The sequence below is a fragment of the Carcharodon carcharias genome, chromosome 35 (assembly GCF_017639515.1).
Source record: "Carcharodon carcharias isolate sCarCar2 chromosome 35, sCarCar2.pri, whole genome shotgun sequence".
NCBI lineage: Eukaryota > Metazoa > Chordata > Chondrichthyes > Lamniformes > Lamnidae > Carcharodon > Carcharodon carcharias.
Genome location: NC_054501.1, coordinates 580,984 through 605,744, shown reverse-complemented (window position 1 = coordinate 605,744; position 24,761 = coordinate 580,984). Strand labels below are relative to the sequence as shown.

Sequence of the window (24,761 nt, the reverse complement as noted above, 5' to 3'; positions counted from 1 at the left end):
ATACTGATGAATCCTTTGCTTACCTGAGACGTGCCAGCCTGCGAACCTCGCTGGCTCGTTGAGTTCACCGCGGACTGCTTTCCCCGAGGCATGGGAACACAGGCAGTACAAAACCCTGAGTGCGGTCTTCCAGAAGCTGCAAGGCAAACATGCAGGTTACCAAAAATTCTACCTGTATCATCCAACCTCTCTCAGCTAAGAACTCCCAGTCTTTCTTTCTCTCCTCCAGGTGTTCACCCCCTCTCCCAAGTTATTACCCTCCCTCTTTTTATTCTTTCTTGGCAAGTTGGGGTCGCTGGCTGGGCCCAGCATTTATTTGCCCATCCCTAATTGCTCCCTTGAGAAGGTGGTGGTGAGCTGCCTTCTTGAGCCGCTGCAGTCCCCGTGTGGTGTAGGTACACCCCCCGTGCTGTTAGGGAGGGAGTTCCATAGTTTTGACCCAGCGACAGTGAAGGAACGGCCGATATATTTCCAAGTCGGGATGGTGTGGGGCTCAGAGGGGAACTTGCAGGTGGTGGTGGTCCCCATGTGTCTGCTGCCCTTGTCCTTCTAGGTGGTAGAGGTGGTGGATTTGGGCGGCGCTGTCGAAGGAGCCTTGGCGAGTTGCTGCAGTGCATCTTGTAGATGGTACACACACTGCTGCCCCTGTGCGTCGGTGGTGGAGGGAGTGAATGTTTGTGGATGGGGTGTTGATCAAGCGAGGTTGCTTTGTCCTGGATGGTGTCGAGCTTCTTGAGTGCTGTGGGAGCTGCACTCATCCAGGCAAGTGGGGAGTATCCCATCACACTCCTGACTTGTGCAGGATTCCCAGCCTCTGACCTGCTCTTGTAGCCACAGTATTTATATGGCTGGGTCCAGTTCAGTTTCTGGTCAACAGTAACCCCCAGGATGTTGATAGTGGGGGATTCAGTGATGGTAATGCCATTGAACGTCAAGGGATGATGGTTAGATTCTCTCTTGTTGGAGATGGTCATTACCTGGTACTTGTGTGGGGTGAATGTTACTTGCCACTTGTCAGCCCCAAGCCTGGATATTGTCCAGGTCTTGCTGCATTTGGACATGGACTGCTTCAGTATCTGAGGAGTCGCGAATGGTGCTGAACATTGTGCAACCATCAGTGAACATCCCCACTTCTGACCTTATGAAGGAAGGAAGGTCATCGATGAAGCAGCTGAAGATGGTTGGGCCGAGGACACTACCCTGAGGAACTCCTGCAGTGATGTCCTGGAGCTGAGGTGACTGACCCCCCAACAACCACAACCACCTTCCTTTGTGCTCGGTATGACTCCAACCAGCGGAGAGTTTTCCCCGATTCCCATTGACTCCAGCTTTGCTGGGGCTCCTTGATGTCACACTTGGTCAAATGCTGCCTCGATGTCAAGGGCAGTCACTCTCACCTCACCTCGGGAGCTCAGCTCTTTGTCCATGTTTGAACCAAGGCTGTAGTGAGGTCAGGAGCTGAGTGGCCCTGGCGGAAACCAAACTGGGCATCAGTGAGCAGGTTATTGCTAAGCAAGTGCTGCTTGATAGCACTGTTGATGACCCCTTCCATCACTTTACTGATGATGGAGAGTAGACTGATGGGGCGGTAATTGGCCGGGTTGGATTTGTCCTGCTTTTTGTGTACAGGACATACCTGGGCAATTTTCCACATAGCCGGGTAGATGCCAGTGTTGTAGCTGTACTGGAACAGCTTGGCTAGGGGCATGGCAAGTTCTGGAGCACAAGTCTTCAGTACTATTGCCGGAATGTTGTCAGGGCCCATAGCCTTTGCACTATCCAGTGCCTTCAGCCGTTTCTTGATATCACGTGGAGTGATTGGAATTGGCTGAAGACTGGCATCTGTGATGCTGGGGACCTCCGGAGGAGACCGAGATGGATCATCCACTCGGCATTTCTGGCCGAAGATTGTAGCAAATGCAAAATCTCTCTCCCCAAGAATCCCTCTCCCAGGGTATTTGCCGCCCTCTCTCTCCCCCAAGTATTTGCCATCTCTCAGTCTCCCTCCCTGGGTATTTACCCTCTTGCTCACTCACCCCCTGGGTAATTACGCTCTCTCTCTCCCCCCGGGGTTTTAACCTTTCTCTGTTGGGGTATTTATCCTCTCTCTCTGGGTATATAGCCTCTCTCTCATGCCTGGGGTATTTACCCTCTCTCTCCCGGGGTATTTACCGTCTCTCTCCCCACGGGGTATGTACCGTCTCTATCCCCACGGGGTATTTACCCTCTCTCACTCTCTCTCTCCACGGGGTATTTACCCTTTCTCTCTCACCCTGGGGTATTTACCCTCTCTCGCTCCCCCCGGGGTATTTACCCTCTCTCGCTCCCCCTGGGTTACTTACCCTCTCTCTCTTTCACCGGGGTGTTGACCCTCTCTCCCCCCCGGGGTATTTACCCTCTCTCTCTCTCTGTCTCTCCGGGGTATTTGCCCTCCCCTTCTCCCCCGGGTTATTTACCATCTCTCTCCCCCCCCCGGGAGTATTTACCCTCTCTCTCTCCCCCCGGGGTATTTACCTCTCTCCCTGGGGTATTTACCCTATCTCTCTCTCTACGGGGTATTTACCCTCTCTCTCTCCCGCTGGGGTATTTACCCTATCTCCCCTGGGAGAATTTACCCTCTCGCTCTCTTCCCGGGCTATTTACCCTTGCTCTCCCTGAGGTATTTACCCTCTCACTCTCCCCCAGCTATTTACCCTCTCTCCCTCCCCCGGGATATTTACCCTCCCTCTCTCCTCCTGGGATATTTACCCTCTCTCTCTCCCCCCGGGGTATTTACCCTCTCTCTCCCCGGGGTATTTACCCTCTCTCTCCCCACAGGGTATTTACCGTCTCACTCTCCCCGGGGTATTTACTCTCTCTCTCCCCACGGGGTATTTAACCTCTCTCTATCCCCCCCACCCTCCCATGGGATATTTACCCTCTCTCTCCCCGGAGTATTTACCCTCTCTCTCCCCGGGGTATTTACCCTCTCTCTCTCCCCAGGCTATTTACCCTCTCACTCCCCCCCTCCCCCTGGGGTATTTACCCTCTCGCTCTCCCCCGGGGTATTTACCCTCTCTCCCCCGGGAGAATTTACCCACTCCCTCTCTTCCCGGGCTATTTACCCTTGCTCTCCCTGAGGTATTTACCCTCTCACTCTCCCCCAGGTATTTACCCTCTCTCTCTCCCCCCGGGATATTTACCCTCCCTCTCTCCTTCTGGGATATTTACCCTCTCTCTCCTCCCCCGGGGTATTTACCCTCTCTCCCCCCGGGGTATTTACCTCTCTCTCCCCCGGGGTATTTACCCTCTCCCCGGGCTATTTACCCTCTCTCTCTCCTCACGGGGTATTTAACATCTCTCTCTCTCTCTCTCCTCCCCCGGGGTATTTACCCTCTCTCCCCCCGGGGTATTTACCCCCTCTCTCCCCCGGGCTATTTACCCTCTCTCGCTCTCCCTCCCACCCGGGGTATTTACGCTCTCTCTCCCTCCACCCCCAACCGGGGAATTTACCCTCTCTCTCCCCGGGTTATTTACCCTCTCTCTCTCCTCACGGGGTATTTAACATCTCTGTCTCCTCCGCCGGGGTATTTACCCTCTCTCTTCCCGGGCTATTTACCCTCTCTCGCTCCCCACAGGGTATTTAACTTCTCTCTCTCCCCGGGGTATATACCCTCTCTCTCCCGCCGGGGTATTTACCCTCTCTCTCTCTCTCCCCAGGGTACTTACGCTCTCTCTCTCCCCCGGGGTATTTACCCTCTCTCCGCTGGGAGAATTTACCCTCTCCCTCTCTTCCTGGGCTATTTACTCTCTCTCTCCCTGGGGTATTTACCCTCTCTCTCCCCGGGCTATTTAACCTCTCTCTCTCCCCACCCCCCCAACCGGGTTATTTACCCTCTCTCACCCCGGTGTATTTACACTCTCTCTCCCCCCCCGGGGTCTTTACCCTCTCGCTCTCCCTGGGGTATTTACCCTCTCTCTTCCCCCGGGGTATTTACCCACACTACCCCCTGGGTATTTATCCTCTCTCTCTCCCCACGGGGTATTCACCCCCTCTCTTTCCCTGGGCTATTTACACTCTCCCTCTCTCCCCCCCCACCCCCGGGGTATTTACCCTCTCCCCGGGCTATTTACCCTCTCTCTCTCCTCACGGGGTATTTAACATCCCTCTCTCTCTCTCCTCCCCCGGGGTATTTACCCTCTCTCCCCCCGGGGTATTTACCCTCTGTCTCCTCCCTGGGGTATATACCCTTTCTTCCCCCCCCCCCCACCCCGGGAATTTACCATCTCCTCCCCAAACCCCCCGCCCCCACAGGGAATTTTCCCTCTCTCTCCGGGGTATTTACCCTCTCTCTCTCCCCCGGGCTATTTACCCTCACCCTCCCCCCCCACACCCCCAGGAGTATTGACCCTCTCTCTCTCCCCCCGGGGCGTTTACCCTCTGTCTCTACCCGTGGGGTATTTAACCTCTCTCTCTCCCCCTGCCTCCGGGGTATTTACCCTCTCTCTCTCTCTGGGGTATTTACCCTCTCTCTCTCTCCCCAGGCTATTTACTCTCTCCCTCCCCCCCCACCCCCCCAGGGGTATACACCCTCTCTCTCTCCCCTTGGGGTATTTACCCTCTCTCTCCCCCTGGGGTATTTACTCTCTCTCTCCCCCCACTGGGGTATTTACCCTCTCTCCCCCGGGGTATTTACCCTCTCTCTCCCCGCCCCTGGGGTATTTACCCTCTCTTCCCCCCCCAGGGTATTTATCCACTCTCTCCCTCTCTCGCCGGGGTATTTACCCTCACTCTCTCCCACCGGGGTATTTACCCTGTCTCTCCCCAGGGTATTTACACCCTCTCTATCCCCCCGGAGTATTTCCCCTCTCTCCCCGGGGTATATACCCTCTCTCTCTCTCTCTCCAGGGTATTGACCCTCACTCTCGCCCACCAGGGTATTTACCCTCTCTCTCTCTCTCTCCCCGGGGTATTTACCCTCTCTCTCCCCGGGGTCTTTACCCTCTCTCTCTCCGGGGTATTCACCCTCGCTCTCTCCCCCTGGGGTATTTACCCTCTGTCTCCCCCTGGGGTATTTACCCTCTCTCTCTCCCGCTGGGGTTTTTACCCTCTCTCTCTCCCCCGGGGTATTTACCCTTCCTCGCTCACCCTGGGGTATTTACCCTCTCTTCCCACCCCAGGGTATTTATCCACTCTCTCCCTCTCTCTCCGGGGTATTTACCCTCTCTCTCTCCCTCCCACTGGGGTATTTACCCTCTCTCTCCCCGGGGTATTTACACCCTCTCTCTCCCCCCAGCGGTATTTACCCTCTCTCCCCAGGGTATATACTCTCTCTCTCTGGGGTATTTACCCTTTCTCTCGCCCACCAGGGTATTTATTCCCCTCTCTCTCTCTCCCCGGTGTATTTACCCTCTTTCTCTGGGGTATTTACCCTCTCTCTCGCCCACCGGGGTATTTACCCTCTCTCTCTCTCCCCCCGGGGTATTTACCCCCTCTCTCTCCCCCCCCCGGGGTTTATACTCTCTCTCTCTCTCCGGGGTATTTACCCTCTCTCTCGCCCACTGGGGTATTTACCCTCTCTCTCCTGCTGGGGTATTTACCCTCTCTCTCACTCTCCCCGGGGTATTTACCCTCTCTCTCTCCCCCGGGGTATTTACTCTCTCGCTCCCCCCGGGGTATTTGAACTCTCTCTCTCCCCGCCCCCGGGGTATTTAGCCTCACTTCCCCCCCCAGGGTATTTATCCACTCTCTCCCTCTCTCTCCGGGGTATTTACCCACTCTCTCTCCCACCGGGGTATTTACCCTCTCTTTCCCCGGGGTATTTACACCCTCTCTCTCCCCCCCCCGGGGTATATAACCTCTCTCTCGCCCACCGGGGTATTTACCCTCTCTCTCTCTCCCCCCAGGGTATTTACCCTCTCTCTCTCTTCCCGGGCTATTTACCATCTCTCTCTCCCCCCCACCCCCCCTCAGAGTATTTACCCTCTCTCTCCCTGGGGTATTTACCCTCTCTCTCTCCCCCGGAGTATTTACCCTCTCTCTCCCCCGGGGTATTTACCCTCTCTCTCCCCCGGGTATTTACCCTTTCTCTCCCCCGGGTATTTACCCTCTCTCTCTCCCCCCGGGGCATTTACCCTCTGTCTCTCCCCCGGGGCATTTATCCTCTGTCTCTCCCCATGGGGTATTTAACCTCTCTCTCCCCCCCGCCTCCGGGGTATTTACCCTCTCTCTCTCCGGGGTATTTACTCTCTCTCTCTCCCCCAGGCTATTTACCCTCTCCCTCCCCCCCACCCTCCCAGGGGTATTCACCCTCTCTCTCTCCCCCTGGGGTATATACCCTCTCTCCCTGGGGTATTTACCCTCTCTCCCACTGGAGTATTTGTCCTCTCCCTGGTGTATTCACCCTCTCTCTCTCCCCCTGGGGTATTTACCCTCTCTCTCCCCCAGGGTATTTACCCTCTCTTTCTCCCTGGGGTATTTACCCTCTCTTTCTCCCTGGGGTATTTACCCTCTCTCTCTCCCCCTGGGGTATTTATCCTCTCTCTCTCCCCCGGGAGTATTTACCCTCTCTCTCCCTTCCCGGGCTATCTACCATCTCTCTCTCCCCCACCACCAGCACCCCCCCCAGGGTATTTACCCTCTTTCCCCCGGGTATTTACCCTCTCTCTCCCCCGGGTATTTACCCTTTCTCTCTCACCCCGGGGTATTTACCCTCTCTTCCCCCCCCCCCAGTGTATTTATCCACTCTCTCCCTCTCTCTCCGGGGTATTTACCCTCTCTCTCTCCCCCCGGGGTATTTACCCTCTCTCCCCGGGGTATATACACTCTCTCTCCCCGGGGTATTTACCCTCTCTCTCTCCCCCCGGGGTATTTAGCCTCTCTCTCTCCCCCCAGGGTATTTACCCTCTCTCCCCGGGGTATATACACTCACTCTCTCCAGGGTATTTACCCTCTCTCTCTCTCCCCGGGGTATTTACCCTCGCTCTCTCTCCTGGGGTATTTATCCTCTCTCTCTCCCCCGGGAGTATTTACCCTCTCTCTCCCTTCCCGGGCTATCTACCATCTCTCTCTCCCCCACCACCAGCACCCCCCCCCAGGGTATTTACCCTCTCTCTCCCCCGGGTATTTACCCTCTCTCTCCCCCGGGTATTTACCCTCTCTCTCTCCCCCCGGGGCATTTACCCTCTGTCTCTCCCCCCGGGGCATTTACCCTCTGTCTCTCCCCCCGGGGCATTTACCCTCTGTCTCTCCCCGTGGGGTATTTAACCTCTCTCTCCCCCAGCCTCCGGGGTATTTACCCTCTCTCTCTCCGGGGTATTTACCCTCTCTCTCTCCCCCGGGCTATTTACCCTCTCGCTCCCCCTGGGGTATTTACCCTCTCTCCCGCTGGGGTATTTACCCTCTCTCTCTCCCGCTGGGGTATTTACCCTCTCCCCGGTGTATTCACCCTCTCTCTCTCCCGCTGGGGTATTTACCCTCTCTCTCCCCCTGGGGTATTTACCCTCTCTCTCTCTCGCTGGGGTATTTACCCTCTCTCTCTCCCCCGGGGTATTTATCCACTCTCTCCCTCTCTCTCCGGGGTATTTACCCTCTCTCTCTCCCTCCCACCGGGGTATTTACCCTCTCTCTCTCTCCCACTGGGGTATTTACCCTCTCTCTCACCCTCCCCGGTGTATTTACCCTCTATCTCTCCCCCGGGGTATTTACCCTTTCTCTCTCACCCCGGGGTATTTACCCTCTCTTGCCCTCCCCCAGGGTATTTATCCACTCTCTCCCTCTCTCTCCGGGGTATTTACCCTCTCTCTCTCCCCGGGGTATTTACCCTCTCTCCCCGGGGTATATACCCTCTCTCTCTCTCTGGGGTATTTACCCACTCTCTCGCCCCCCCCTGGGGTATTTACCCTCTCTCCCACTGGGATATTTACTCTCTCTCTCTCTCTCCCCCCGGGGTATTTACCCTCTCTCTCCCCCGGGGTATTTACCCTCTCTCCCACTGGGATATTTACTCTCTCTCTCTCTCTCCCCCCGGGGTATTTACCCTCTCTCTCCCCCGGGGTATTTACACTCTCTGTCTCCCGGGTATTTACCCTCTCTCTCCCCCAGGGTATTTACCCTCTCTCTCCCCTGGGTATTTACCCTCTCTCTCCCCCCGGGGCATTTACCCTCTGTCTCTCCCCCCGGGGCATTTACCCTCTGTCTCTCCCCGTGGGGTATTTATCCTCTCTCTCCCCCTGCCTCCGGGGTATTTACCCTCCCTCTCTCTGGGGTATTTACCCTCTCTCTCTCCCCCGGGCTATTTACCCTCTCCCTCCCCCCCCACCCGCCCAGGGGTATTCACCCTCTCTCTCCCCACCTGGGGTATTCACCCTCTCTCTCCCCCTGGGGTATATGCCCTCTCTCTCCCCCGGGGTATTTACCCTCTCTCTCTCCCGCTGGGGTATTTACCCTCAATCTCTCCCCTGGGGTATTTACCCTTTCTCTCTCACTCTGGGGTATTTACCCTCTCTTACCCCCCCCAGGGTATTTATCCACTCTCTCCCTCTCTCTCCAGGGTATTTACCCTCTCTCTCTCCCTCCCACCGGGGTGTTTACCCTCTCTCTCCCCGGGGTATTTACACCCTCTCTCCGGGGTATTTACCCTCTCTCTCGCCCACCTGGGTATTTACCTCCCCTCTCTCTCTCCCCGGGGTATTTACCCTCTCTCTCCCCGGGGTATTTACCCCCTCTCTCTCCCCGCCGGGGTATTTACCTTCTCTCCCCGGGGTATATACCCTCTCTCTCCCGCTGGTGTATTTACCCTCCCTCTGTCTCCCCAGGGTATTTAGGCTCTCTCTCTCCCCCGGGGTATTCACCCTCTCTCCCCTGGGAGAATTTACCCTCTCCCTCTCTCCCCGCGCTATTTACCCTCTCTCTACCCAGGCTATTTACTCTCTCTCTGTGCCCCCCCCACACCCGGGTTATTTACCCTCTCTCTCCCCTCCCACCCCCCCCCCCAAGGGGTATTGACCCTCTCTCTCTCCCCCCCGGGCATTTACCCTCTGTCTCTCCCTGTGGGGTATTTAACCTCTCCCCCTGCCTCCAGGGTATTTACCCTCTCTCTCTCTGGGGTATTTAACCTCTCTCTCTCCCCCGGACTATTTACCCTCTCCATCCCCCCCACCCCCCGAGGGGTATTCACCCTCTCTCTCTCCCCCCCTGGGGTATTTACCCTCTTCCTCCCCATGGGGTATTTCCCCTCTCTCTTTCCCGCTGGGGTATTTACCCTCCCTCTCACTCTCCCCGGTGTATTTACCCTCTCTCTCTCTCCACCGCGGTACTTACTCTCTCTCTCCCCCGCTGGGGTATTTACCCTCTCTCTCTCCCCCGGGGTATTTACCCTTTCTCTCTCACCCCGGGGTATTTACCCTCTCTCGCTCCCCCCAGGTATTTACACTCTCTCTCCCCGCCCCCAGGGTATTTACCCTCTCTTTCCCCCCCCAGGGTATTTATCCACTCTCTCCCTCTCTCTCCGGGGTATTTACCCTCTCTCTCCCACCGGGGTATTTACCCTCTCTCTCCCCGGGGTATTAACACCATCTCTCTCCCCATGGGGTATTTATCCTCTCTCCCCGGGGTATATACCCCCTCTCTCTCCCCCCCGGGGTATATACCCTCTCTCTCTTTCTCTCCGGGGTATTTACCCTCTCTCTCGCCCACTGGGGTATTTACGCTCTCTCTCACCCGCTGGGGTATTTACTCTCTCTCTCACTCTCCCCGGTTTATTTACCCTCTCTCTCCCCTAGGGTATTTACTCACTCGCTCCCCCTGGGGTATTTACCCTCTCTTCCCCCCCCAGGGTATTTATCCTCTCTCTCCCTCTCTCTCCGGGGTACTTACCCTCTCTCCCCCCGGGTTATTTACACCCTCTCTCTCCCCTGGGGTATTTACCCTCTCTCCCTGGGGTATATACCCTCTCTCTCTCTCTGGGGTATTTACCCTCTCTCTCGCTCTCCCCGGGGTATTTACCCTCTCTCTCCCTGGGGTATTTACCCCCTCTCTCCCCGGGGTATTTACCGTCTCTCTCTCCCCCCGGGGTATTTACCCTCTCTCCCCAGGGTATATACCCTCTCTCTCTCTCTCCGGGGTATTTACCCTCTCTCTCGCCCACCGGGGTATTTACCCCCCTCTCTCGCTCCCTGGCGTATTTACCCTATCTCTCTCTCCCCGGAGTATTTACTCTCTCTCTCTCCCCCTGGGGTACTTACCCTCTCTCTCTCCCCGGGGTATTTACCCTCTCTCTCCCCCGGTTATTTACCCTCTCTCTCCCCCGGTTATTTACCCTCTCTCTCTCCACCCGGGGTATTTAACCTCTCTCTGTTCCCCCAGGGTATTTACCCTCTCTCTATCTCCCCGGTGTATTTATCCTCTCTTCCCCGGGGCATTTACCCTTTCTCTCTCACCCTGGGATATTTACCCTCTCTCGCTCGCCCCGGGGTATTTACTCTCTCTCCCCGGGGTATTTACTCTCTCTCTCTCTCTCCGGGGTATTACCCTCTCTCTTCCGCCGGGGTATTTACTCTCTCTCTCTCCCTCCCTGGGGTATTTTCGCACTCCCTCTCCCCCCGGGGTATTTACCCTCTCTCCCCCGGTAGAATTTACCCTCTCCCTCTCTTCCCGGTCTATTTATCCTCTCTCTCCCTGGGGTATTTACCCTCTCGCTCTCCCCCGGGTATTTACCCTCTCTCTTCCCGGGCTATTTACCCTCTCTCTCTCCCCACGGTGTATTTAAACTCTCTCTCTCCTCCCCCGGGGTATTTACCCTCTCTCCCCAGGGTATATACGCTCTCTCTCTCTCTCCGGGGTATTTACCCTCTCTCTCTCACACCGGGGTATTTACCCTCTCTCTCTCTTCTCCCCCGGGGTATTTACCCTCTCTCCCTGGGGTATTTACCCTCTCTCTCTCCCCGGGGTATTTACCATCTCTCCCCCCCCCACCCTGGGTATTTACCCTCTCTCTCCCTGGGGGGTATTTACCCTCTCACTCTCTGCCGGGTATTTACCGTCTCTCTCTCCCCCCGGGATATTTACCCTCTCTCTCTCCCCCCGGGGTATTTACCCTGTCTCTCTCCCCCCGGGGTATTTACCCTCTCTCTCTCCCCCCGGGGTATTTACCCTCTCTCTCTCCCCCCGGGGTATTTACCCTCTCTCCCACTGGGGTATTTACCCTCTCTCTACCCCAGGGTATTTACCCTCTCCCTCTCCCCGGGCTATTTACCCTCTCTCGCTCTCCTCCCCACCCGGGGTATTTACCCTCTCTCTCCCCGGGGCATTTACACTCTCTCTTCCCCCCCCCTGGGGTATTTACCCTCTCGCTCCCCACGGGGTATTTACCCTCTCTCTTCCCGGGCTATTTACCCTCTCTCTCTCCCCACTGGGTATTTAAACTCTCTCTCTCTCCTCCCCCGGGATATTTACCCTCTTTCTTTCCGGGGTATCTACCCTCTCTCTCTCCCCCGGGCTACTTACCCTTTCTCTCTCTCTCCCCCTGGGGTATTTACCCTCTCCCTCCCCGGGGTATTTACCCTCTCTCTCACTCTCCCCGGTGTATTTACCCTCTCTCTCTCCCCCGGGGTATTTACTCTCTCTCCCGCTGGGGTATTTACCCTCTCTCTCCCCCCGGGGTATTTACCCTCTCTCCCGCTGGGGTATTTAACATCTCTCACTCCCCTGGGGTATTTACCCTTTCTCTCCCCGCCGGGGTATTTACCCTCTCTCTCCCCGGGGTGTTTACCCCCTCTCTCCCATGGGGTTTTTACCCTCTCCCTCCCCATCCGCCCTGGGGTATTTACCCTCTCTCTCCCCCCGGGGTATTTACCCTCTCTCCCGCTGGGGTATTTACCATCTCTCACTCTGCCGCGGTATTTACCCTCTCTCTCCCCCCAACCACTCTCCCCCCTCAGGGGTATTCACCCTCTCTCTCCCCCTGGGGTATTTACCCTCTCTCTCACTCTCCCTGGTGTATTTACCCTCTCTCTCTCCCCCTGGGGTATTTACCCTCTCTCTCTCTCCCCCTGGGGTATTTACCCTCTCTCTCTCCCGGGGTATTTACCCTCTCTCTCTCTCCTGGGGTATTTACCCTCTCTCCCCCCGGGGTATTTACCCTCTTTTTCTCTCTCCTGGGGTATTTACCCTCTCTCTCCCCGGGGTATTTACCCTCTCTCTCTCTCTCCCCCGGGGTATTTACCCGCTCTCTCTCTCTCCCGGGGTATTTACCCACTCTTTCCCTCTCCTCCCGGGGTATTTACCCTCTCTCTCTCTCTCCCCCCGGGATATTTACCCTCTCTCTCTCCCCGGAATATTTACCCTCTCTCTCTCTCCCCGGGATATTTACCCTCTCTCTCTCTCCCGGGATATTTACTCTCTCTCTCTCTCCCGGGGTATTTACCCTCTCTCGCCCCCGGGGTATTTACCCTCTCTCTCTCTCCCCCGGGGTAATTACCCTCTCTCTCTCCCGGGGCATTTACCCCTCCCCCGGGGTATTTACACTCTCTCTCTCCCGGGGTATTTACCCTCTCTCTCTCCCTCCCTCCCCCGGGGTATTTACCGTCTCTCTCTCTCTCCCTCCCCCGGGGTATTTACCCTCTCTCTCTCTCTCTTTCTCTCCCATGGTATTTACCCTCTCTCTCTCTCCTGGGGTATTTACCATCTCTCTCTCTCTCCCAGGGTATTTATCCTCTCTCTCTCTCCCGGGGTATTTACCCTCTCTCTTTCTCTCTCTCTCGGGGTATTTACCCTCTCTCTCTCCCTCTCCCCCGGGGTATTTACCCTCTCTCTCTCCCCCGGGGTATTTACCCTCTCTCTCTCTCTCCCCCAGGGTAGTTACCCTCCCTCTCCCCGGGGTATTTACCCTCTCTCTCTCTCCCGGGGTTTTTACCATTTCCCTCTCTCTCCCCGGGGTATTTACCCTCTCTCTCTCTCTCTCTCCCCTGGGCTATTTACCCTCTCTCTCTCTCCTGCTGTATTTACCCTCCCTCTCCCCGGGGTATTTACCCTCTCTCTCTCTCCCTGGGGTATTTACCCTCTCTCTCTCTCCCGGGGTATTTACCCTCCCTCTCCCTGGGGTATTTTTTACTCTCTCCATATCTCTCCCAGGGTATTTACCCTCCCTCTCCCCGGGGTATTTACCCTCTCTCTCTCCCCGGGGTATTTACCCTCTCTCTCTCTCCCCGGGGTATTTACCCTCTCTCTCTCTCTCCCTGGGGTATTTACCCTCTTTCTTCCCGGGGTATTTACCCTCTCTCTCTCCCCCGGGCTACTTACCCTTTCTCTCTCTCTCCCCGTGGGGTATTTACCCTCTCCCTCCCCAGGATATTTACCCTTTCTCTCTCACCCCGGGGTATTTACCCACTCTCGCTCCCCCGGGGTATTTACCCTCTCTCTCCCCGTGGGGTATTTACCCTCTCTCTCACTCTCCCCGGTGTATTTACCCTCTCTCTCTCCCCCCCGGGTATTTACCCTCTCTCCCGCTGGGGTATTTACCATCTCTCACTCCCCCGGGGTATTTACCCTTTCTCTCCCCCCCCCGGGGTACTTACCGTCTCTCTCCCCCCAACCGCTCTCCCACCCTCCGGGGTATTTATCCTCTCTCTCCCCGGGGTGTTTACCTTCTCTCTCTCCCCTGGGCTATTTACCCTCTCCCTACCCATCCGCCCTGGGGTATTTACCCTCTCTCTCCCGCTGGGGTATTTACCCTCTCTCCTGCTGGGGTATTTACCATCTCTCACTCCCCCGGGGTATTTACCCTTTCTCTCCCCCCCCTGGGGTACTTACCCTCTCTCTCCCCCCTCAGGGGTATTTACCCTCTCTCTCCCCCTGGGGTATTTACCCTCTCACTCTCCCTGGCGTATTTACCCTCTCTCTCTCCCCCCGGGGTATTTACCCTCTCTCTCTCCGGGGTATTTACTCTCTCTCTCTCCCCCAGGCTATTTACCCTCTCCCTCCCCCCCACCCTCCCAGGGGTATTCACCCTCTCTCTCTCCCCCTGGGGTATATACCCTCTCTCCCTGGGGTATTTACCCTCTCTCCCACTGGAGTATTTGTCCTCTCCCTGGTGTATTCACCCTCTCTCTCTCCCCCTGGGGTATTTACCCTCTCTCTCCCCCGGGGTATTTACCCTCTCTTTCTCCCTGGGGTATTTACCCTCTCTTTCTCCCTGGGGTATTTACCCTCTCTCTCTCCCCCTGGGGTATTTATCCTCTCTCTCTCCCCCGGGAGTATTTACCCTCTCTCTCCCTTCCCGGGCTATCTACCATCTCTCTCTCCCCCACCACCAGCACCCCCCCCAGGGTATTTACCCTCTTTCCCCCGGGTATTTACCCTCTCTCTCCCCCGGGTATTTACCCTTTCTCTCTCACCCCGGGGTATTTACCCTCTCTTCCCCCCCCCCAGTGTATTTATCCACTCTCTCCCTCTCTCTCCGGGGTATTTACCCTCTCTCTCTCCCCCCGGGGTATTTACCCTCTCTCCCCGGGGTATATACACTCTCTCTCCCCGGGGTATTTACCCTCTCTCTCTCCCCCCGGGGTATTTAGCCTCTCTCTCTCCCCCCAGGGTATTTACCCTCTCTCCCCGGGGTATATACACTCACTCTCTCCAGGGTATTTACCCTCTCTCTCTCTCCCCGGGGTATTTACCCTCGCTCTCTCTCCTGGGGTATTTATCCTCTCTCTCTCCCCCGGGAGTATTTACCCTCTCTCTCCCTTCCCGGGCTATCTACCATCTCTCTCTCCCCCACCACCAGCACCCCCCCCAGGGTATTTACCCTCTCTCTCCCCCGGGTATTTACCCTCTCTCTCCCCCGGGTATTTACCCTCTCTCTCTCCCCCCGGGGCATTTACCCTCTGTCTCTCCCCCCGGGGCATTTACCCTCTGTCTCTCCCCCCGGGGCATTTACCCTCTGTCTCTCCCCGTGGGGTATTTAACCTCTCTCTCCCCCAGCCTCCGGGGTATTTACCCTCTCTCTCTCCGGGGTATTTACCCTCTCTCTCTCCCCCGGGCTATTTACCCTCTCGCTCCCCCTGGGGTATTTACCCTCTCTCCCGCTGGGGTATTTACCCTCTCTCTCTCCCGCTGGGGTATTTACCCTCTCCCCGGTGTATTCACCCTCTCTCTCTCCCGCTGGGGTATTTACCCTCTCTCTCCCCCTGGGGTATTTACCCTCTCTCTCTCCCCCGGGGTATTTATCCACTCTCTCCCTCTCTCTCCGGGGTATTTACCCTCTCTCTCTCCCTCCCACCGGGGTATTTACCCTCTCTCTCTCTCCCACTGGGGTATTTACCCTCTCTCTCACCCTCCCCGGTGTATTTACCCTCTATCTCTCCCCCGGGGTATTTACCCTTTCTCTCTCACCCCGGGGTATTTACCCTCTCTTGCCCTCCCCCAGGGTATTTATCCACTCTCTCCCTCTCTCTCCGGGGTATTTACCCTCTCTCTCTCCCCGGGGTATTTACCCTCTCTCCCCGGGGTATATACCCTCTCTCTCTCTCTGGGGTATTTACCCACTCTCTCGCCCCCCCTGGGGTATTTACCCTCTCTCCCACTGGGATATTTACTCTCTCTCTCTCTCTCCCCCCGGGGTATTTACCCTCTCTCTCCCCCGGGGTATTTACCCTCTCTCCCACTGGGATATTTACTCTCTCTCTCTCTCTCCCCCCGGGGTATTTACCCTCTCTCTCCCCCGGGGTATTTACACTCTCTGTCTCCCGGGTATTTACCCTCTCTCTCCCCCAGGGTATTTACCCTCTCTCTCCCCTGGGTATTTACCCTCTCTCTCCCCCCGGGGCATTTACCCTCTGTCTCTCCCCCCGGGGCATTTACCCTCTGTCTCTCCCCGTGGGGTATTTATCCTCTCTCTCCCCCTGCCTCCGGGGTATTTACCCTCTCTCTCTCTGGGGTATTTACCCTCTCTCTCTCCCCCGGGCTATTTACCCTCTCCCTCCCCCCCCCACCCGCCCAGGGGTATTCACCCTCTCTCTCCCCACCTGGGGTATTCACCCTCTCTCTCCCCCTGGGGTATATGCCCTCTCTCTCCCCCGGGGTATTTACCCTCTCTCTCTCCCGCTGGGGTATTTACCCTCAATCTCTCCCCTGGGGTATTTACCCTTTCTCTCTCACCCTGGGGTATTTACCCTCTCTTACCCCCCCCAGGGTATTTATCCACTCTCTCCCTCTCTCTCCAGGGTATTTACCCTCTCTCTCTCCCTCCCACCGGGGTGTTTACCCTCTCTCTCCCCGGGGTATTTACACCCTCTCTCCGGGGTATTTACCCTCTCTCTCGCCCACCTGGGTATTTACCTCCCCTCTCTCTCTCCCCGGGGTATTTACCCTCTCTCTCCCCGGGGTATTTACCCCCTCTCTCTCCCCGCCGGGGTATTTACCTTCTCTCCCCGGGGTATATACCCTCTCTCTCCCGCTGGTGTATTTACCCTCCCTCTGTCTCCCCAGGGTATTTAGGCTCTCTCTCTCCCCCGGGGTATTCACCCTCTCTCCCCTGGGAGAATTTACCCTCTCCCTCTCTCCCCGCGCTATTTACCCTCTCTCTACCCAGGCTATTTACTCTCTCTCTGTGCCCCCCCCACACCCGGGTTATTTACCCTCTCTCTCCCCTCCCACCCCCCCCCCCCAAGGGGTATTGACCCTCTCTCTCTCCCCCCCGGGCATTTACCCTCTGTCTCTCCCTGTGGGGTATTTAACCTCTCCCCCTGCCTCCAGGGTATTTACCCTCTCTCTCTCTGGGGTATTTAACCTCTCTCTCTCCCCCGGACTATTTACCCTCTCCATCCCCCCCACCCCCCGAGGGGTATTCACCCTCTCTCTCTCCCCCCCTGGGGTATTTACCCTCTTCCTCCCCATGGGGTATTTCCCCTCTCTCTTTCCCGCTGGGGTATTTACCCTCCCTCTCACTCTCCCCGGTGTATTTACCCTCTCTCTCTCTCCACCGCGGTACTTACTCTCTCTCTCCCCCGCTGGGGTATTTACCCTCTCTCTCTCCCCCGGGGTATTTACCCTTTCTCTCTCACCCCGGGGTATTTACCCTCTCTCGCTCCCCCCAGGTATTTACACTCTCTCTCCCCGCCCCCAGGGTATTTACCCTCTCTTTCCCCCCCCAGGGTATTTATCCACTCTCTCCCTCTCTCTCCGGGGTATTTACCCTCTCTCTCCCACCGGGGTATTTACCCTCTCTCTCCCCGGGGTATTAACACCATCTCTCTCCCCATGGGGTATTTATCCTCTCTCCCCGGGGTATATACCCCCTCTCTCTCCCCCCCGGGGTATATACCCTCTCTCTCTTTCTCTCCGGGGTATTTACCCTCTCTCTCGCCCACTGGGGTATTTACGCTCTCTCTCACCCGCTGGGGTATTTACTCTCTCTCTCACTCTCCCCGGTTTATTTACCCTCTCTCTCCCCTAGGGTATTTACTCACTCGCTCCCCCTGGGGTATTTACCCTCTCTTCCCCCCCCAGGGTATTTATCCTCTCTCTCCCTCTCTCTCCGGGGTACTTACCCTCTCTCCCCCCGGGTTATTTACACCCTCTCTCTCCCCTGGGGTATTTACCCTCTCTCCCTGGGGTATATACCCTCTCTCTCTCTCTGGGGTATTTACCCTCTCTCTCACTCTCCCCGGGGTATTTACCCTCTCTCTCCCTGGGGTATTTACCCCCTCTCTCCCCGGGGTATTTACCGTCTCTCTCTCCCCCCGGGGTATTTACCCTCTCTCCCCAGGGTATATACCCTCTCTCTCTCTCTCCGGGGTATTTACCCTCTCTCTCGCCCACCGGGGTATTTACCCCCCTCTCTCGCTCCCTGGCGTATTTACCCTATCTCTCTCTCCCCGGAGTATTTACTCTCTCTCTCTCCCCCTGGGGTACTTACCCTCTCTCTCTCCCCGGGGTATTTACCCTCTCTCTCCCCCGGTTATTTACCCTCTCTCTCCCCCGGTTATTTACCCTCTCTCTCTCCACCCGGGGTATTTAACCTCTCTCTGTTCCCCCAGGGTATTTACCCTCTCTCTATCTCCCCGGTGTATTTATCCTCTCTTCCCCGGGGCATTTACCCTTTCTCTCTCACCCTGGGATATTTACCCTCTCTCGCTCGCCCCGGGGTATTTACTCTCTCTCCCCGGGGTATTTACTCTCTCTCTCTCTCTCCGGGGTATTACCCTCTCTCTTCCGCCGGGGTATTTACTCTCTCTCTCTCCCTCCCTGGGGTATTTTCGCACTCCCTCTCCCCCCGGGGTATTTACCCTCTCTCCCCCGGTAGAATTTACCCTCTCCCTCTCTTCCCGGTCTATTTATCCTCTCTCTCCCTGGGGTATTTACCCTCTCGCTCTCCCCCGGGTATTTACCCTCTCTCTTCCCGGGCTATTTACCCTCTCTCTCTCCCCACGGTGTATTTAAACTCTCTCTCTCCTCCCCCGGGGTATTTACCCTCTCTCCCCAGGGTATATACGCTCTCTCTCTCTCTCCGGGGTATTTACCCTCTCTCTCTCACACCGGGGTATTTACCCTCTATCTCTCTTCTCCCCCGGGGTATTTACCCTCTCTCCCTGGGGTATTTACCCTCTCTCTCTCCCCGGGGTATTTACCATCTCTCCCCCCCCACCCTGGGTATTTACCCTCTCTCTCCCTGGGGGGTATTTACCCTCTCACTCTCTGCCGGGTATTTACCGTCTCTCTCTCCCCCCGGGATATTTACCCTCTCTCTCTCCCCCCGGGGTATTTACCCTGTCTCTCTCCCCCCGGGGTATTTACCCTCTCTCTCTCCCCCCGGGGTATTTACCCTCTCTCTCTCCCCCCGGGGTATTTACCCTCTCTCCCACTGGGGTATTTACCCTCTCTCTACCCCAGGGTATTTACCCTCTCCCTCTCCCCGGGCTATTTACCCTCTCTCGCTCTCCTCCCCACCCGGGGTATTTACCCTCTCTCTCCCCGGGGCATTTACACTCTCTCTTCCCCCCCCCCTGGGGTATTTACCCTCTCGCTCCCCACGGGGTATTTACCCTCTCTCTTCCCGGGCTATTTACCCTCTCTCTCTCCCCACTGGGTATTTAAACTCTCTCTCTCTCCTCCCCCGGGATATTTACCCTCTTTCTTTCCGGGGTATCTACCCTCTCTCTCTCCCCCGGGCTACTTACCCTTTCTCTCTCTCTCCCCCTGGGGTATTTACCCTCTCCCTCCCCGGGGTATTTACCCTCTCTCTCACTCTCCCCGGTGTATTTACCCTCTCTCTCTCCCCCGGGGTATTTACTCTCTCTCCCGCTGGGGTATTTACCCTCTCTCTCCCCCCGGGGTATTTACCCTCTCTCCCGCTGGGGTATTTAACATCTCTCACTCCCCTGGGGTATTTACCCTTTCTCTCCCCGCCGGGGTATTTACCCTCTCTCTCCCCGGGGTGTTTACCCCCTCTCTCCCATGGGGTTTTTACCCTCTCCCTCCCCATCCGCCCTGGGGTATTTACCCTCTCTCTCCCCCCGGGGTATTTACCCTCTCTCCCGCTGGGGTATTTACCATCTCTCACTCTGCCACGGTATTTACCCTCTCTCTCCCCCCAACCACTCTCCCCCCTCAGGGGTATTCACCCTCTCTCTCCCCCTGGGGTATTTACCCTCTCTCTCACTCTCCCTGGTGTATTTACCCTCTCTCTCTCCTCCTGGGGTATTTACCCTCTCTCTCTCTCCCCCTGGGGTATTTACCCTCTCTCTCTCCCGGGGTATTTACCCTCTCTCTCTCTCCTGGGGTATTTACCCTCTCTCCCCCCCGGGGTATTTACCCTCTTTTTCTCTCTCCTGGGGTATTTACCCTCTCTCTCCCCGGGGTATTTACCCTCTCTCTCTCTCTCCCCCGGGGTATTTACCCGCTCTCTCTCTCTCCCGGGGTATTTACCCACTCTTTCCCTCTCCTCCCGGGGTATTTACCCTCTCTCTCTCTCTCCCCCCGGGATATTTACCCTCTCTCTCTCCCCGGAATATTTACCCTCTCTCTCTCTCCCCGGGATATTTACCCTCTCTCTCTCTCCCGGGATATTTACTCTCTCTCTCTCTCCCGGGGTATTTACCCTCTCTCGCCCCCGGGGTATTTACCCTCTCTCTCTCTCCCCCGGGGTAATTACCCTCTCTCTCTCCCGGGGCATTTACCCCTCCCCCGGGGTATTTACACTCTCTCTCTCCCGGGGTATTTACCCTCTCTCTCTCCCTCCCTCCCCCGGGGTATTTACCCTCTCTCTCTCTCCCTCCCCCGGGGTATTTACCCTCTCTCTCTCTCTCTTTCTCTCCCATGGTATTTACCCTCTCTCTCTCTCCCGGGGTATTTACCATCTCTCTCTCTCTCCCAGGGTATTTATCCTCTCTCTCTCTCCCGGGGTATTTACCCTCTCTCTTTCTCTCTCTCTCGGGGTATTTACCCTCTCTCTCTCCCTCTCCCCCGGGGTATTTACCCTCTCTCTCTCCCCCGGGGTATTTACCCTCTCTCTCTCTCTCCCCCAGGGTAGTTACCCTCCCTCTCCCCGGGGTATTTACCCTCTCTCTCTCTCCCGGGGTTTTTACCATTTCCCTCTCTCTCCCCGGGGTATTTACCCTCTCTCTCTCTCTCTCCCCTGGGGTATTTACCCTCTCTCTCTCTCCTGCTGTATTTACCCTCCCTCTCCCCGGGGTATTTACCCTCTCTCTCTCTCCCTGGGGTATTTACCCTCTCTCTCTCTCCCGGGGTATTTACCCTCCCTCTCCCTGGGGTATTTTTTACTCTCTCCATATCTCTCCCAGGGTATTTACCCTCCCTCTCCCCGGGGTATTTACCCTCTCTCTCTCCCCGGGGTATTTACCCTCTCTCTCTCTCCCCGGGGTATTTACCCTCTCTCTCTCTCTCCCTGGGGTATTTACCCTCTTTCTTCCCGGGGTATTTACCCTCTCTCTCTCCCCCGGGCTACTTACCCTTTCTCTCTCTCTCCCCGTGGGGTATTTACCCTCTCCCTCCCCAGGATATTTACCCTTTCTCTCTCACCCCGGGGTATTTACCCACTCTCGCTCCCCCGGGGTATTTACCCTCTCTCTCCCCGTGGGGTATTTACCCTCTCTCTCACTCTCCCCGGTGTATTTACCCTCTCTCTCTCCCCCCCGGGTATTTACCCTCTCTCCCGCTGGGGTATTTACCATCTCTCACTCCCCCGGGGTATTTACCCTTTCTCTCCCCCCCCCCGGGGTACTTACCGTCTCTCTCCCCCCAACCGCTCTCCCACCCTCCGGGGTATTTATCCTCTCTCTCCCCGGGGTGTTTACCTTCTCTCTCCCCTGGGCTATTTACCCTCTCCCTCCCCATCCGCCCTGGGGTATTTACCCTCTCTCTCCCCCCGGGGTATTTACCCTCTCTCCCGCTGGGGTATTTACCATCTCTCACTCTGCCACGGTATTTACCCTCTCTCTCCCCCCAACCACTCTCCCCCCTCAGGGGTATTCACCCTCTCTCTCCCCCTGGGGTATTTACCCTCTCTCTCACTCTCCCTGGTGTATTTACCCTCTCTCTCTCCTCCTGGGGTATTTACCCTCTCTCTCTCTCCCCCTGGGGTATTTACCCTCTCTCTCTCCCGGGGTATTTACCCTCTCTCTCTCTCCTGGGGTATTTACCCTCTCTCCCCCCCGGGGTATTTACCCTCTTTTTCTCTCTCCTGGGGTATTTACCCTCTCTCTCCCCGGGGTATTTACCCTCTCTCTCTCTCTCCCCCGGGGTATTTACCCGCTCTCTCTCTCTCCCGGGGTATTTACCCACTCTTTCCCTCTCCTCCCGGGGTATTTACCCTCTCTCTCTCTCTCCCCCCGGGATATTTACCCTCTCTCTCTCCCCGGAATATTTACCCTCTCTCTCTCTCCCCGGGATATTTACCCTCTCTCTCTCTCCCGGGATATTTACTCTCTCTCTCTCTCCCGGGGTATTTACCCTCTCTCGCCCCCGGGGTATTTACCCTCTCTCTCTCTCCCCCGGGGTAATTACCCTCTCTCTCTCCCGGGGCATTTACCCCTCCCCCGGGGTATTTACACTCTCTCTCTCCCGGGGTATTTACCCTCTCTCTCTCCCTCCCTCCCCCGGGGTATTTACCCTCTCTCTCTCTCCCTCCCCCGGGGTATTTACCCTCTCTCTCTCTCTCTTTCTCTCCCATGGTATTTACCCTCTCTCTCTCTCCCGGGGTATTTACCATCTCTCTCTCTCTCCCAGGGTATTTATCCTCTCTCTCTCTCCCGGGGTATTTACCCTCTCTCTTTCTCTCTCTCTCGGGGTATTTACCCTCTCTCTCTCCCTCTCCCCCGGGGTATTTACCCTCTCTCTCTCCCCCGGGGTATTTACCCTCTCTCTCTCTCTCCCCCAGGGTAGTTACCCTCCCTCTCCCCGGGGTATTTACCCTCTCTCTCTCTCCCGGGGTTTTTTACCATTTCCCTCTCTCTCCCCGGGGTATTTACCCTCTCTCTCTCTCTCTCCCCTGGGGTATTTACCCTCTCTCTCTCTCCTGCTGTATTTACCCTCCCTCTCCCCGGGGTATTTACCCTCTCTCTCTCTCCCTGGGGTATTTACCCTCTCTCTCTCTCCCGGGGTATTTACCCTCCCTCTCCCTGGGGTATTTTTTACTCTCTCCATATCTCTCCCAGGGTATTTACCCTCCCTCTCCCCGGGGTATTTACCCTCTCTCTCTCCCCGGGGTATTTACCCTCTCTCTCTCTCCCCGGGGTATTTACCCTCTCTCTCTCTCTCCCTGGGGTATTTACCCTCTTTCTTCCCGGGGTATTTACCCTCTCTCTCTCCCCCGGGCTACTTACCCTTTCTCTCTCTCTCCCCGTGGGGTATTTACCCTCTCCCTCCCCAGGATATTTACCCTTTCTCTCTCACCCCGGGGTATTTACCCACTCTCGCTCCCCCGGGGTATTTACCCTCTCTCTCCCCGTGGGGTATTTACCCTCTCTCTCACTCTCCCCGGTGTATTTACCCTCTCTCTCTCCCCCCCGGGTATTTACCCTCTCTCCCGCTGGGGTATTTACCATCTCTCACTCCCCCGGGGTATTTACCCTTTCTCTCCCCCCCCCGGGGTACTTACCGTCTCTCTCCCCCCAACCGCTCTCCCACCCTCCAGGGTATTTATCCTCTCTCTCCCCGGGGTGTTTACCTTCTCTCTCCCCTGGGCTATTTACCCTCTCCCTACCCATCCGCCCTGGGGTATTTACCCTCTCTCTCCCGCTGGGGTATTTACCCTCTCTCCTGCTGGGGTATTTACCATCTCTCACTCCCCCGGGGTATTTACCCTTTCTCTCCCCCCCCTGGGGTACTTACCCTCTCTCTCCCCCCTCAGGGGTATTTACCCTCTCTCTCCCCCTGGGGTATTTACCCTCTCACTCTCCCTGGTGTATTTACCCTCTCTCTCTCCCCCCGGGGTATTTACCCTCTCTCTCCCCCCGGGGTATTTACCCTCTCTCTCTCCTGCTGGGGTATTTACCCTCTCTCTACCCCCGGGGTATTTACCCTCTCTCTCTCCCCCAGGGTATTTACCCTCTCTCTCTCCCCTGGGGTATTTACTCTCTCTCTCTCCCCCCGGGGTATTTACCCTCTCTCTCTCCCCGGGGTATTTACCCTCTCTCTCTCCCCCTGGGGTATTTACCCTCTCCCTCTCCCCGGGGTATTTACCCTCTCTCTCTCTCCCGGGGTATTTACCCTATCTCTCTCCCCGGGGTATTTACCCTCTCTCCCTCCTGGGGTATTTACCCTCTCTCTCTCCCGGGGTATTTACCCTCCCTCTCTCCCGGGGTATTTACCGTCTCTCTCTCTCTCCCGGGGTATTTACTCTCTCTCTCCCGGGGTATTTACTCTCTCTCTCCCGGGGTATTTACCCTCTCTCTCTCCCGGGGTATTTACTCTCTCTCTCCCGGGGTATTTACCCTCTCTCTCTCTCCCCCCGGGGTATTTACCCTCTCTCTCTCTCCCCCCGGGGTATTTACCCTCTCTCTCTCTCTCTCCCGGGGTATTTACCCTCTCTCTCCCCCCGGGGTATTTACCCTCTCTCTCCCCCCGGGGTATTTACCCTCTCTCTCTCTCCCGGGGTATTTACCCTCTCTCTCTCTCCCGGGGTATTTACCCTCTCTCCCTCTCCCGGGGTATTTACCCTCTCTCTCTCTCCCGGGTTATTTACCCTCTCTCTCTCCCGGGGTATTTACCCTCTCTCCCTCTCCCGGGGTATTTACCCTCTCTCCCTCTCTCCCGGGGTATTTACCCTCTCTCTCTCTCCCGGGGTATTTACCCTCTCTCCCTCTCCCGGGGTATTTACCCTCTCTCCCTCTCCCGGGGTATTTACCCTCTCTCCCTCTCCCGGGGTATTTACCCTCTCTCTCTCTCTCTCTCCCGGGATATTTATTGATTGCCGAACCTTCTCTTCCTTTGTCCGGGACTTTGCCGCCGACCGAGGTCACGTCTCCCGCTCCGGACGTCGTTCCTATGGAGACGGTCGCCTGAAAACGTCAGCGACACCTCTCCCCCCCCCCCCAAATCCGAACCCCTCCCGCCTGCCATGTTCGTAAAGGAGCTCCCGCCGCGTGACTGGGCCGGATGAGCTCGCCACTTCCGCCATCTCGGTAAAGGAATTCCACCCACCCCACCCCCAGCCTCCTTGTTTCTGAGCAGGGTGGGGCTTCCTCACTCGCCATCTTTGTAAAGGTTCCTATTGCATTTGAATGGCTGGAATTGTTTTGGCTGCCCGCCATCTTTGTAAAGGGAGCGC

The 24,761-nt window shown here is 56.6% G+C and overlaps 1 protein-coding gene across 3 annotated transcripts in view; it reads right to left on the bottom strand.

Annotated features, from left to right (window-relative positions):
* The window catches only part of ndnl2 (necdin-like 2), a 40,848-nt gene extending 16,309 nt beyond the window's left edge, over positions 1–24,539 (bottom strand). For 2 of the 3 annotated variants that reach the window (XM_041179611.1, XM_041179614.1), the window contains exons 1-2: positions 24,411–24,539; positions 24–136 (exon numbers count right to left, since the gene is read on the bottom strand). In XM_041179611.1, coding sequence (XP_041035545.1) covers positions 24–92 — 69 coding nt within the window. In that variant the 5' untranslated portion in view covers positions 93–136; positions 24,411–24,539. Of the gene's footprint in view, positions 1–23; positions 137–24,365 lie in introns of all 3 variants that reach the window. The other variant, XM_041179612.1, reaches the window with a different exon arrangement.
* Between the last annotated feature and the right edge of the window lie 222 nt (positions 24,540–24,761).